We start from the raw sequence: 15,358 nt of genomic DNA on the forward strand, positions 1-15,358 counted from the left end.
GAAGGAGTGGGCCTATTATACCTATTCATTCTCCTCTCTGAGTTTCAGACAGTTTTTTCTACTCCCGGTTTGTTATGATGCAGCAGAGAGCAGGTGTTCCAAATAGCGGTCATCTCATGAAAAAAGCTCTGGCCGTGAACACAGAAGCCCGAATTACCTGTTCCTGCTCAAATATTTGATTTGGGTGAAGCAGCCAAGCGAGCTCAAACAGTTGCTTTCAGGTAGTGGACGAACTGGTATAAGATAAAAAATGATTATTTTGAACTCTGAATTGTGTTAAGCTGCTTTAACAGACCCAAGGATAAATGTATGAAGATGAAAATGAGGGTAATAAAAGTCAAATAAAACAGTACAGCTGTGTTTACACATGCACTGCAGCCCTCACTTTTCAGAGAAACACAAGACAGAAAGGAAACAATCTTTAACCTGCAGCCTCACTTGTCTGCGTGATGTCAGATTGGGAATTCACAGCTTGTGAGTGGTTGCACTGTTTCCAGATTAAGTATTTCCAGTACCGAGAGCAGATCAGAACCCCTGCTGTGTGTTACATGTGATAAAGGAACAGCGCACCTTGATTTGTTTCAAATACATTCACACAGCAGCAGGATAACAGCAGTCTTCAGTTGGGTTTTTAAAAATATACCTAACTATTATTTTTATTGTTTCATATACTGAATTAGAGCTTTTCACACTCACATATTTCACAAGATTATAGTCAAATACTCAGAGTGACAACAAGGGTTTTGCATCTTTAAACTTTTGGCTGGAAGAATATAAGAATATCTTTTGGCTGTATATAAATGATGGCCATGATGGCGCCCGTTGTTTCAAGTCAAGTCCTGTTTCTAACAGTTCAAGCTGAACATTTGCTCATCACCATCGAAGCTTTTGTAAATCACTCTTGATGAGTTGATTGCTAGCGCTACCATCGTTTATTGTCATTTTTCACTTTAATGGTGACCATCATCTACAAAATTAATATCCTTATATTCATTAATGGCTGAAAATAGCAACATAATAAATAAAGATATCAGGAAAATGTTCACTGAGGCCACAACGTGAGAAATAGTTTCACTTTCTCACAGACTTCTTTACAGTTTAACTTCTCTCAAATCTGCTGGCCATTAAAGAATGTAGCATTAATGAACTTCCACACTGGAACTTCTAGTTCTTGCTAACCAGTTAACAGAACTACAGTCTAACACATGCAGGTTTGTGGGGGTATGTACGAGGGAAAAAAGACCCCCAAAAACACAGATGAATTATGTATCATGTAAAATGTATCAAATGAAATCTCTGGGATTCTAAAGAAGTGGAAATCTGGTTTCACTTGTGGAACCAGAATATTATTTGCATGATGTGTCCTCCTGTTGCGACCCAGACTGCAACAAAGAGGGATTAGCCTGGAAACCAACAATGGAGTAATTGCAGTTTGATTGCATGTATTCATGATACGGTTTACATACTTCAAACTTCCTGTTGTTGAAACGTATTAGATCGGCGTCAAACAGTGTTGTTTGCAGTAAACTGAAATAGCTGAAATCTTGCTTTTAATGACAAATACGTCAGAGCAGATAAAACAGAAACAAATGGCAAGGTAGTAGTGAAGTAAAGGAGTAATATTTCTGTCTCGTTTAAATTTACAGTCCCATTAAGAATAACAGTCAAGTATTCCTTTTATGTTTCAGCTGTTTACCCGATAGTAATCTGTGCTGTAGATGTCTCTGGACATGCCGAAGTCTCCGATTTTGACCACCAGACCCTCTCCAACCAGACAGTTGCGAGTTGCCAGGTCACGGTGAACGAAGTGCAGCGATGCGAGGTAGACCATGCCTGAGGCAATCTGAGCAGCGATGTGCAGCATCTGAGGGAGAGTGAGCTCACCCAGCGGGGGCATCTTGGACTCGTCCAGGATGTGAGCGTCAGGGCCGTGAGCTCTACAGGGGGCACAAAAAGGACACACAGCTGCTTTAATCCACATCTGTTGGTCTGAATTTATTTTAATATTTTAGCTTCATCAAAATGTAGGAAGATCGCAAGGTGAAAGTAAAAATACCACAGTTTCAAAATCTATTTAAAAGAGTTAGCGGCACAGTGTACCTAATGCATCCAAAGCAAATGTTTTGGTGTGTGTTACTCTGCTTTATGTGGCATTATTAGACCGTCGATACAGATGCACAAGTGTATAAGCAGCAGTTTATTGTAGCTGGATGAGACAGAGGTGGATTCAGCTTCTTAGTACACAAATAATTAAGTTCTAAGATATTGGGGGTGGGTTTGAGTGCTTTTCAAAACAGTCACAGAATGAGGCTGAGCAGTCGTGAGACGATTAATGCCATCGGTTCCAAGGAAACACAAAGTTCTGCATTCACTGTGTGGACTTTTCTCTTACTTATATAAAAGATTCTGAGAAGTTTAGAGAGGAAAAGAGTGCACATCTGAAAAGCACTACTCTTTGCAGAAGGTCACACGGAAATAGGTTGGGGGCACTGATATAATCTTTAACAATGTGCTGCACAGTTTTAAAAGTGTCTTTAATGTCAAATCTGAATCTGAAAAGTAATTACTGCTGTCAAAGTAGAGGGGAAAAGTAGAGACAATTTAGTAAAAAGAGTATGAAGTGGATTTACACAACTTGGGTATTTTCAAATAAAAAGTGTATTTCGTTATTTTCCAGACTAAGAGAACAACAGAAAAAAAGTCATATTTTTAAAAAACAAAACTGACTAAAGTTGTCAAGCAGCACAGGCACAGGATGACCCAACTTGTTTGAAGGTTGTCTAGTCTTCAAAAGACTTTATATTGAAGTAAGCAGGATAATAATATTTACATGAAGTGAAAAGGTACATTATTGATACCTTCAGACAAATTTATTCTCTGCATTTGATCTGTTTCAGCAGTAAGTCTGTGCTTTACTGTCACGTAAAGAGCGACTTCAGGTGTCATGCTGCAAATGAAACACCCTAATGAGACTCCTCTTTGTTTATAGTGTACAATACTGTAAGTCATTTCTGCTCATTAACTATTTGATGACCTATTTTCCTTTTCTCTTGAAATGAATACTTTATTAAATGCACTTTTTCTGCATTAGATGGGAACTTCTGACCACTGTGGACCGTAAACTGAATGAACTCGACATGCTGTGATATTCTTCTCTGTTGCTGGTGGCTGTGCAGGTTATCAAACACTTGAATGAGCAATTCAGGCTTTTGTATTTTTTTGCTGTAACTATGGCACCAACCTTGGGTGACCTGAAGGACGATGACCTCAGCACGTAATCTGCAGATTGAACATTTGTGACATATACGAGCTCTCTAGAACTCCCCAGACATGGTGAGCACGACCACACCATAATAAAGCCATTTAACAGTGATGCTTAATCAAAAACACAAGGCTTATAATACGCCTACAATTGATTTGCAATAATGCAATTCAGAGATGCAGAGTGCATTAACTCTTCATGGTTTTCGTGGACCATAAACACCCACTCTCACGTCCAACTCCTGCCTAAATGAGCAAATCACAGCTGATGTGTCTCCATCCATCCTAATATCTCTCCTCTCCACTTTGTCCCCTCCTTACAAAGGAAGTTGTCTATACAATCACTATTAGTTTAAAAGGCAGGTGGCAGGGTGGGAAAGCAGCTGCATTGTGGGGTCTCTCGGACATCTCACCCATGCTGTCTGCTGAAAATGCGATTTCCATCCCTTCGTGAACATATATCTCGGGAAAAGTCTGTTCGCGCGCCTCTCTGTGTGTTTTCATTTCCAATCTGCCTCCTGTGGAGGACACCTGGCAGACAGCATCAGCGCCGTCTGCTCTAATCGTAGCGTCAGATGGTTGCCCAGGTGCCAAGTGAGCGCTATTCAGCACTGACCCTTCTCCTCCAGCTCCCCCCAGAGGTTTGCAAAGGTTTTTTAAATGATTGAAAAACAGATTTTGAAGCTCTTCTGTCACCATGTTATGCAACAATTCAAGTGTTATCATTTGTTATCATTACCTAATTTGCCACATAACCCCTTCTCCAGATAAAAAAATCAGTTCATTGCACAGTTCAAGGAATCTTCTCTATTTCTATCCAAGTGCTAAAACACTTGGATAGTTGAAATTCACTCTCATTTAAGATTATTGATGCGAGGACTTCTTATAAATAATAAAAACTGACCCATGCCTTGACATGTTGTGAGTTATCCAGGAGATTCAGCTCTTACATTTCTCTCTCTTTGTCTCTCCTTCAGTGTCTTCGGTTACTTTTCTTGTGATGGTATGAATGTTTGGCTTGAGTTCTTGTATGTCTGTGTTTTTCACTCATCTGTGAGTCACTCTTTGCCTCCCTGGGTAATAATTTGCATCTCTTTATCCATACTGTAAATTTACAATGCTGTTTTTACTGGTGGGTTGCTATCACTTGTAAGGCACCAGTGGCTCACCTAAGGGCCCTGGGAATGGTTTATATACACAGTGTTTTATGTATAGTATGCAATTTTAATCAGAAAACATTTCTTCTTCTACAACACGCACAATCCCCCACCCGTCACGTACACAGTAACAATTATTTTCTTGTCAGCAGTCACTCAAATGAATTATGTGGCTCTCAGTTGTTTTTACATCACATTTGATAAAAACCACAGTGTTTTTTCACATTATTGTTCGAGCTGGTAAAAATCGAACCATGCAGCAACATCTGTGCGTGAAGAAATGAAGGCACCGCCAGAGCGGCAGAGAAACTGCAGTTCCTCTGATGGACACTTGTCATGTCCTCATGTGACATTGGTGCTTTTCAGGGCATTTTAAATGCAATGATCACACATAAGTTTGCTCACTTTGTGGTTAATTCTATTAACAGACCATCCATGAAGTCTTTGCTCTTGTTTTGGTGAGTTAAACTCGAGTACTGTATTTTCTGTGTTACGTAGAATTAATTAGGCAGGTATCCTTGTTCAAATAAGTCATACTATTTTTTTTCTTTTGCTGATAAAGCTGAAATCTTTGCTACATTCCTCTTTTATGCAGACATTTTTGGATCCAATACCAAGCTGCACATGCAGGATTTGAATGGAAAAGGCAAACAGGCTAAAAGTACTGAGCTAATTTAGTCAGTTTCCTGCCACTGAGGTAAACAGAAACCAAATTACAAGGAACCTGACTAGACAGGAGTGTATTATTGCTTTCAGTTCTTTTGGTCGGTCTGCATTTTCTGTAAAGGCTGTGAAACACTGTACGCATCAACATCAGAGAGCAGAATACAAATTTCAAACATCAGTTTTATCAGCATTGATTTGGTTTGATTCTCCTGTTTCCACCTTGCTTTCCTTTTGTATGAGTTTTCTGTTATGTTTTTTTCTTCTTTCTAACTTTTATTTGTTTCTATAATGTTGATGTTATATATTGTTTTGTTTTTAGGTTGCTTTTAAGATCTAGTTGGGGACTACAGATGAAAACTAGCCCATGGCTAACTCTGGTGCATTTACAGAAATGCTTATTGATGAGTTTTGTCCATAAATGTAAATAAATAAATAAATAAAACACCAATCTTTATCTAGCAAACCAGTGGAGGCGTTTTCTGCGGTACGCATCTAAACAATAATGTGGCTAAAATGTTATTTCAGGACTACAAAATTAGGCCATCCCCTTATTCACCCCATCCTCCCCTCCCAGGTCTCCCTGCTGGATGTGTGGACATATTTAGCTTCACAAACCTCTCAAACAACATTTACATGTGTGACTAAGGAGATGCACACCAGCTTACAAGTCTCTAGCTTCCTCCTCACAGTGCCAACTGTTAACTGCGTGAATGACATACAGGTGAAGGTTTTAGCTTGCTGACAAAGAAAATTATGACAAAGAATACAAAGCACCTTTTATATCTAATGAAATGAAAACAAGACTACAATACATCTACCTGGCATGGAAATTAACAGACTAAAATGCTTTTGGTGTAATATCTGGTTCTTGTTGTTTGTCAGCTGCTTTGGTTCGAGTGTTTTAATATGTGAATAAAGTTTGGTCAGTTTTTCTTAGAGCAGATGGGTCCAGTGTTGGTGAGTTTCAACACTGGAATGAAATTAATTTCTTCCTGTTTCAAATTCAGCAAACTGGTCCATACATTTACCGACACATTAGGTTCACAGAATCGTAAGAGGAAGGGAATGGAAGAGAAATTATGATGTAAAATAATTAATAGATGATGTTAAAGGTGAGCTGGTAATTCATGTGAAATGCTTGACTTGAAAAGAAACACACGCCAAATTTCAGAGAGATTTAAAACCACCCTGGCTATTTCTGGGTCTCCAAATCATCTAAACACCGTTCAAACAGGACCTCGGAAACCTTACAGTGTGGAGAGAGAGGAAACGCAGCCGCCTCAAAAATATCAAATATAATAGTCTGTGAAGTCGAGCACAAACACTTCCACGGCTGTCCTCATGACTCCTTGTGGCATTTCTACTTAAACACACAAAATCCACCGATACGCCGAGTGACCGGCGGAACCGCACATGCTGCACTGAGGTCAGCTGAGTGGGTTTAACTTTTAAACACACATCAAGTTTGAGTGATAAAAGCAGTGCAGCTCACAGATGGCAGCTTTTAAAGAGCTGCAGTCATTTATCTGTGTGAGCGAGTCCCATTTTCAACATCTGAAGCACATCTAAAAGCAGTATATGATCATTTAACAAATTACATATTATGATGTTGTTGTAAACAGATTCAAGTGTTGGTACTTGTGTAAGTGGAGGTTGGCGCACAAAAAGATAACGTATGACAACACTGTAAAACAGTTACATGATGTAAAATACGTCTAACTGCTAACAAAGACTCTACATTAAATTAATAAACAGGTTTAAATAGCTTTTAACTACATTTATAGTTTAAAAAATGTGAAATGTTTGCAGAGCGCTTATAAACCAGGTGGTTCTGACCTGCAGGGGCTTAATGGAACCAGCAGGGGGGAAGTGAGGGCTGAGACAATGGGAAACACAGTTTTTAATTCTTTGGTCTTAAAAAGCAGGTAATGAAAAATGAAAAACACCTGAGGTCCAGACTCAAATATTTAAAACTAGGATATTCAGTACAGAGATGGACCGATCCGATATTACGTATCGGTATCGGTCTGATACTGACATAATTACTGGATCGGATATCGGAGAGAAATTAAAAATTTAATCCGATCCATTAAATATCAAAAAAGCACCTCACAAAACTTGCAACAGGGCGTAACTCTCCTCATAACCGTAGCACGTCGGAGCCGTGTGCTCACCTGATCAGCTGTGTGTATTTGTAGCCTTGCTACCAAACCGGCATTTCATCTCCGAGAAAGTTATCCCAGAGAGAAGTAAAGCAAGTGTGTAAGTTCATCTCTGAATGTTTATAAAGCATTCCCACGTTAAGCTTAACAACCGATATATGGAGCGACTGCCTCTCTCTCCCTGCCTCTGCTGCTGCTACTTCAATCATGAAACTGATCAATGATCAGCTGATCGGCTTTTCTGTCGCGAGTCCGTGTCTCTTCTTTGTTTTTGGCCCACTTTGCACCAGAAAGAGGAAACCAGCGGCTGAACAACAGCACCACGTTTAAGCTTGATAAGCTGTTGTTAGAATTTATTTAATATTACTTTCTACACCAGGATCTTTTTCTACGTAGCTGACGCTGGTAACTGTGCAGGGGCGGATCTAGCAAAGTTTAGCCTGGGGGGCCGATAGGGCATGAACAGGGAAAAGAGGGCACAAAGACATACTTTTCTTTCTTATTCTCATTTAAAATGTCTCGCTTTTAATAAATAATTATCTGAATCTTACACCCAAAGTTTTAATCTTGTGTAAAATGTATAGATGTCCATTACTGTATATAGTAACTATTAAGTTTAATATACCTAGTAATATCTAGTAAGCTATAGTACTTTTTCCTTTGGGAAGGTACCATCTGTGCATTCTGCAGTTCTGTTGAAGAAAGATGTTGAATCTATTTAATTATTCTTGAAAAATTATTTATTTCTGTGCATTTTTTTTCACACTGCATCAAATTAAAGTTGATCACGTCAATTAAGCATCGAGGGAGTTTGCAACCCTATTAGTTAGGTTGCTTAATATTTCTGCTAAGTACTCTTTAAAATACCAGAATAGGGAGGATGGTGTAGGTTTAAGTTTATTAAATTGATCAGTTTTGCTGAACTATGAATTATTTTGGGCGCAGTGTATTTTTTACATACAGGTATAACAGAATAGCTTTAGTGTTGTTGTTTATTTAAACTTTAGTATGAACGTATACAAAATGCAGCAAGATATTAAAAAACAGTTTTATTGATTAAAAAACACTATATGGGATTCATATCGGTATCGGCAGATATCCAAATTTATGATATCGGTATCGGACATAAAAAAGTGGTATCGTGCCATCTCTATTCAGTACATTAACAAATGTTCTTCAGAACATTTTAACTTTTCCCAACCCCCTGAGCCACAGGGCGACCGTGGCTCAGGGGGTTGGGAAAACCCCCTGAGGTTTTCCCAACCCCCTGAGGTTTTCCCAACCCCCTGAGGTTTTCCCGGCCACAGGGCGACCGTGGCTCAGGGGGTTGGGAATCGCATCTGTAACCGGAAGGTCGCCGGTTCGATCCCTGGGCTCTCTGTCCTGGTCGTTGTGTCCTTGGGCAAGACACTTCACCTACCGCCTACTGGTGGTAGGTGAAGGGCCGATGGCGCGATATGGCAGCCTCGCTTCTGTCAGTCTGCCCCAGGGCAGCTGTGGCTACAACTGTAGCTGCCTCCACCAGTGTGTGAATGAATAGTGGCATTGTAAAGCGCTTTGGGTGCCTAGAAAAGCGCTATATAAATCCAATCCATTATTATTATTTTCCACATTTTTTATATCCTGAAAATTATAAAGTTCATTTCTTTCTTGTGAGTCTCCACATGACCATAACAGGCAGCGCCAGGTGAAAGTCGGTGTTACTACTTTGGACTCAAACACAGCATTTAGAGAAATATTCAGACGTTTTGTTATGATACTCAAAACTGAGTGTGGTGCATCCTGCTTCTATCAGTGTTCCTACTTGCACAACTTTACTCCACCTGTGCTTGACTGAATTTAATGGGCATAATTAGGAAAAGAACAGATGCTGTAAGGTTTCAAACTGCAGCCCCCAAAAAACAGGATATTCCTTAAGTGATTCTCAAATGGAGGAAGTTTGGAGGACGTTTCTCTTTTTGGAGATGGAATGAGCCAGAGTGCAGTACTCCTCTACTCCCCGCTTTATGGTAGAGATGGCCATACGGAAGCCCTTCCTCACTAAAAGACAATTGACAGTCTGCTGGGAGTTTCCTAAAAGGCACCTAAAAGACTTCCAGACCACAAAAAACAAGTCCTCCGGTCTGATCAAACAAAGACTGAACCACTTGGCCACATTTCCCATCAGCACATGCGGAGGAAGCCAAAAGCTGAGCTCAATAACACTATCCCTATAGTCAAACAGTGAAAGCAGCTTAACAGTGTTTCTGTCTGCACCAAGACCAGGATAATATAAGTATTCATACCTATTCAGCCCACACAAGATAAAGGTAAAGATGGAAAAACAGAGAGTAATCTCGAATGAAAACTCTCAGGCTGAGGGGAAGATTTACATTTCCCCAAAGCAGTCAGAAAAACACAGAAGTAGTTTTGTGTGCCGGAAGCATCTTGTGCATCTCTGCTCAAAAACTCACTGAGCTGCCTGGCAAAGCTTGGACAATTCTCCCAAAAAGGAAAGCAGGAACCTCCAAAACGTTGTGCCAAATTTGTAGAATTGTTCAAAGAAGGCTTCAGTTTTTACCGCATGTTGGGAGGGTCTCGATATATGTGAAGGCCTGAAAATAAAAAACTAGTCCCAGTGAAACCGTTGGGACAGTGATGACCTCTGCCTGCTAATGTTTCTGGGTGTTTTGGCTTTATGATGTGCAGCATCAGCACAGTGCAGACAGTGTGTACACATAAAGTCTTTCCTTATCTGGAGAGACAATGTGAGAGAGCTTACGAAACTCTGGGGGAGTAGAGTTTTCTTTGATATCAAGTGAAATTAGTAAAAAAACTAATAAATGTATCAATATTTCATACTATTCACCTCAATGATTCTTACACAAGGGCAAATCTGATCTCCTGATGAATTCAATGACAAACTGCTTTATCCAAGTACTAATGGGAGGGTATGAGTACTCTCTTAGTCTTTTATGAAGTTTAGATGAAATAATTGTAAAAGCTGAATCAAGCATCAAATGAGTCTGAAACATAGCAACATGTGAAAAAACCTACAAACCTTCCAAATGCAGTAAATCAGCCGAACAAATCAGCAAACATTCACATGTCACAGCCAGAAACAGTTTTTCTTTTAGCACTTGCTCTTTAAAAATACTTCAGCTTGTAAATGGCAGCAATTAATCAAGGATAAAACATTTACTTAATCAAATAATTGATTAATCAGCTATTCATCTTAGCTTTAGTGATGACTGAATCATATTTATCTGCTTCCGTTTGTGTTGCTGCTGTAACACTGTCACACTTTGATGGCTCGCTGAGACACTTTCTTACTGAGATTTTCGGGGCTTCTGACGAGTCTGCTGTGAAAAAAGGCAATGAGGTGTTTGTATTAACTTCTTTTGTTGCCGCCTCTGCTGCCTTTCATCCAGTACTTTTTTTGAGCCACACAGACGAGGAACATATTCAAAGGCTAATATTTGTTGGGAAAATCTACAACACACTTTATGATCACAGAAAGGATCAGCATTTTGTTCAGCAGGCATGGTCTGATGTGGAGTTTGTACTGTTACATACCGAAGAAAGCGGTTCAGGTCTCCGTGCCTCATGTATTCAAACACCATGGCCAGCGGCTCTCCGTCGGTACAGACGCCGTAGAACCGCACAATGTGCTGGTGTTGGAGCACCGTCAGCAGCTCCGCCTCCCGCTGGAAGTCCTGCCGGGTGGACTCATTTGCGTCCTTCAGAGTCTGTGAATACGTGCAGATTGTACTTTTCCAATAACACTAGAAGCTATATTGTAGTAAACAATTGACCAGGCACTCAGCTGCAGCTCTGGTCCTTATTTACTGCTTTTTTGGGGGGTCAAAAATGAACAACACTGTATTCAAATTCAGTCTTCTTTACTGTGATGTTACAGCTGCCTCCTTATCACACAGCTAAGGAAATAATATTAGTTACTTACTTATGTGACAAACAACTGAATGTATTCATTTGCTATGACATAATAATGAGGCTTTACTTAAATGTAATTATTATTGTTTTTATTTTTGTTTGTAAATTATTTTATAAAGACAATATGACAATACAACAACACTCTCTCGCTCTTTCCCCCCCTCTCTCTCTACACATATATATGTAGAGAGAGAGAGAGAGAATATGAAGACTTAATATTTTGAAAATTTGTGAAACTGTCGTGTGATATAATTTTGGCACCAAAATCTCTGAAGGAAAAATGTGAAAAAAAGATGAGGATGTTCAGTCTGTCTGGCATTATAAAAATGCATTTTTAGATTTAATTTTTAACTTATTGAACTGTAATAAATATCTGAATAATACTTCTGCACATAAAGAAAAATAAGTAAATGTCCGGTTGAGAGAGTAAAACGTTAACTCATTATTTAAAATGACCCCTTTATGGTTTTCCTCATTTTTTGGTCAAACATATCAGACTTGAGGCAGTTTTTTCTGTTCTTGGCTCTGTGTGATGTCATGAGTGGATCCCTCAGACCAGCAGCTTCGGCTGTGAGCAGAGCAGCTGATCTGATATTTTGTTTGCAAGGAGCAAAAAACAAAGAAAGTAAAGTTAATGTTCCCAGACATATGTTAGTTTTGCTATTCTTGTTGGCTAAAGTCGTCTCTGCTTCTGTCATTCCGACACCTGCCACAGCCTGTCAGGGACTGCGTTTGAGCTTTTAGACAGGGGTAAAGAAAAGCATTAAAAAAGAATAAATAAATAAAAAGCAGAGTGTTGGATTTATAGCAAAACACACAAATACAAATGACTTTGAACTGTGACAGTTAGTGTCACAGTTCAAATCTAGTGCAGGTGAAAAATAAAAATGTAAATTTTTCCTTTTAAAATTTCAAAAGTTCCAAAATCAACAGACAGTGTGGAGCATAAAAGGAGACTGTGTGGTTCATACATTTTAAAAACAGTTTCATTCTTTGTCTGGGCCTTGACTTTCCCTCCTCAGCTCATTGACGATGTGTTATAAAAGCATACGTCTGATTAATGGGATGATAAATCTGAGCTGAGCCATATAATCGCGTTTTTTAATCCGCTGCGGTTTGCATTAACCTGTTGTAACATGAGCCGCGTAGTACATCAGCTGACTGTTCTTAAACAAAAACAACTCTCTGAAACCGCAGGATGTAATTTCAGCATGTGAGTATTAACTGTAAGTGCCCTGTAGCGTCATGTTTGTTAGTGCTGAGAGCCTTAATGAGGACTTTAGGGTTTTTGTTTTTTTTAACATAGCGTAGGATAAAAAGCAGACTGACTCTCAGATATTGTCCTAAAGTCTCAAACTGCAAACCAGTGATATGAGAACAGTGAATTTTACCGTTTGCATAGAAAAAAAAAGGAACTTGATGTTTCGCTCAATTGTATTAAATAAGCTAGTCATGTGTAAAAGCACCAGGATGAGGTTTAAAAGCCAAATGCTGCAGTAATAATCTTTTTTGTGCGTTGTAGTTTTGTCAATCACTTCAACATGCTCTGCTCTGCTGCTCAGACCTCATGCTAACTGCTGACATTTTCACTACCGATGCCAATGAACAAAGCCGGATTAATGGTTAAATTACCTTTTAAAAACGGCGGAGAGGATTTTTTTTTTTTTGGCAGCTACTCACCTTGATGGCTACGAGCATCTTGTCGTTGTCGGGGCTGAGGTTTGCACACTCTGCCAGGTAGACTTTGCCAAACGCTCCTTCCCCCAGCTCCCACTTCAAAACAATATCCTGCCTTTTAATATGCTGGACACCTGAGATCATAAAAACACAAATGACTTAAAAGAATTCTGGGGAAAGATTATCCACCTCAAGCATATCATACAATATTTTCATAAATCCTCCTTTTTTGAGAGACAGGATGAAATTTAAATGCAATTTGTAATAATCCGAAATCCTGAAAACTTTCACAAAGACATTTTAAGTCTGAGTAAACCACAAAGCCCTTTGTTAGTCTCAACATTGTCTGACACCAAATAATCCAGCATAATCACCAGGAAAATTAAGGCTCGCTGGTGCAGCCGATGGAAGGCAGTGAAATAAATGTAGAAGGGTGAGAGTGGCAGAAACTGAAAGCAAAACAAAGTAGAGAGCATGCACTCGAAAGAGAAGTGACACTGAGTTAGATTTATTTCAGAATCTGCACAATTCTGTCAGGTGTGTTAAAATGAAAAGTGGTCCGTGTCTTTGGGTTGGTAGTGGAGGGACTCCATTAAACTATAATGCAGATAGTGTGACGTATCCACCAGCTGGTTTTTACCAAGCCTGGTCTTAACTTCAAAGTTGGCCTTTGTTAAGACTGGTCTTTAAATTGGACTTCACATAAGCCCCTCGAACAAATTTAAGCCCGGTCTGAACTACAGCCAGTCTTAGCAATGTACAATCACGTCAATGCAAAATACACATGGTGTGATTTTGGAATTTCATTTTCAAAACTGCATAAATGCACAAACAACACAAACAACTCGCCCCCTCAGACGTACACATATTTGAGATCATTGACAGAATGCAGTGGCTGCTGTCCAGACATTAAAGGGTTAAGCTTAAAGGCGAAACTGCTGTAGCTACTCATGTCGTACGTTACTGCCTTTAAGTACAAGACGTGTTTAGAGCCAAACGGTATCCAGAGAATTGTAGGTCAGGCTAAGCAATCAAACAAAAGTGGTTATCAACTCAATAGGTCAACCCAGAGTTTCCCAACATGTGAGTTCACATGAAAGGGTTGGTGTTGGAAGCATCGCACCAGTGTGACTGATGGACTGGAAGCAGAGCAGCAGATTTTAAAAAGAAAGATAAAACTATGATATTAAAAATAAACAAAGAAGAGTCGTGGTGATCTTTAAGGGTCTAAAAGTAAGAATAATTACATAATTTCCTTAAGGAATGAATAAATAAAAACAGATTTAAATTTTTTTAGATATGTAATATCTATTGAACATAACCTGCTCTGGACTAAGTTATATTCAGGCCTATATATATATATATATATATATATATATATATATATATATATATATATATATATATATATATTTATATTTCCTGCCTGGGGCGTCTGTATCCAGTAGGGGTCCTAAGGCTAGACCCCCTATGCTAAGCAAGCCTACCGCAGACATGAGCGAGACAGATAAATATGAAGGCTCGGACGTCGCCCGGATCAACAAGGTCCGCGTCAGGTGTTGAGGAACCAGGGCACCCTGACGAAAAGTGGGCTACTGGAACAAGAAGGCATCGGTGGGCAAGAGACGAAAACAGGGCATTGTTGGAATGCTACTACGCAAGTAACCCTGGCGGAAGGGGCTACATGAATAGGATGAGGGACCTATGGATTCTTCGATACCCAACATCCACAATGACGGCGAAACAACTAGTAGCTCAGTGTTCCAACATTCGAAAGAAGGGACTGCTCTCACAGCTAGAGATTGACGAGGTACAACACAAATGCTACGGCAAGGAGGAGTCAGGACACCAGGTCAGGGGGGAGATATCATCACCCGAGATTGGGTACATAGCCCCAAGTGCGATAGGAGAAGGATCGTTGAGTGCGAGAGGAACTGACCTGAAAAATAGGATCATGGCCAAGCTTGAAACCTGGATCCCCCGTAGCCGGTTACCAAGATTACGTGAAGTACCCTCAGAAGGTCTGCTAGATGATGTTAATGCAGCACTACGGGCAATACCTACAACCACGATTACCGACACTAACAAGCTCATCTACAATACGGCAACAGTGATCAGTGAGATGCTTGGCTACAAGTTGAACAGCGACAAGGGGCAGTACCCTCCATGGAGAAGGAGGCTAGAGGGCAAGATCAAAGTAGCACGGAGGGAGGTTAGCCAACTAACGGAGTTGCAGAAAGGTGCGACAAATAAGGTGCCTAAGAAATACAGCAAGCTGTCCATACCTGAGGCCTTGGAAACTGCCAAGCAAAGACTCACAGCCTTGGCCAGCCGCTTGAGGAGGTACACCAGAGAGATAGAAGGCAGGAGAATAAACCAGCTGTTCTCCACAGAACCAGCAAAGGTGTACTCTCAGTGGCAAGGGAACAATAAGAGAACAGCACCACCAAGGCTGGAGACGGAGCAATACTGGAAGAGCATATGGGAGAAGGATGCAACCCA

The 15,358-nt window shown here is 40.0% G+C and overlaps 1 protein-coding gene across 1 annotated transcript in view; it reads right to left on the reverse strand.

Annotated features, from left to right (window-relative positions):
- Positions 1–15,358, reverse strand: part of ntrk1 (neurotrophic tyrosine kinase, receptor, type 1) — a 52,463-nt gene that overhangs the window by 8,252 nt on the left and 28,853 nt on the right. The window contains exons 13-15 of the mRNA XM_080896711.1: positions 12,860–12,990; positions 10,802–10,974; positions 1,697–1,937 (exon numbers count right to left, since the gene is read on the reverse strand). Coding sequence (XP_080752837.1) covers positions 1,697–1,937; positions 10,802–10,974; positions 12,860–12,990 — 545 coding nt within the window. The remainder of the gene's footprint in view (positions 1–1,696; positions 1,938–10,801; positions 10,975–12,859; positions 12,991–15,358) is intronic.

This window comes from Rhamphochromis sp. 'chilingali' (assembly GCF_963969265.1).
Source record: "Rhamphochromis sp. 'chilingali' genome assembly, chromosome: 11".
Lineage (NCBI taxonomy): Eukaryota > Metazoa > Chordata > Actinopteri > Cichliformes > Cichlidae > Rhamphochromis > Rhamphochromis sp. 'chilingali'.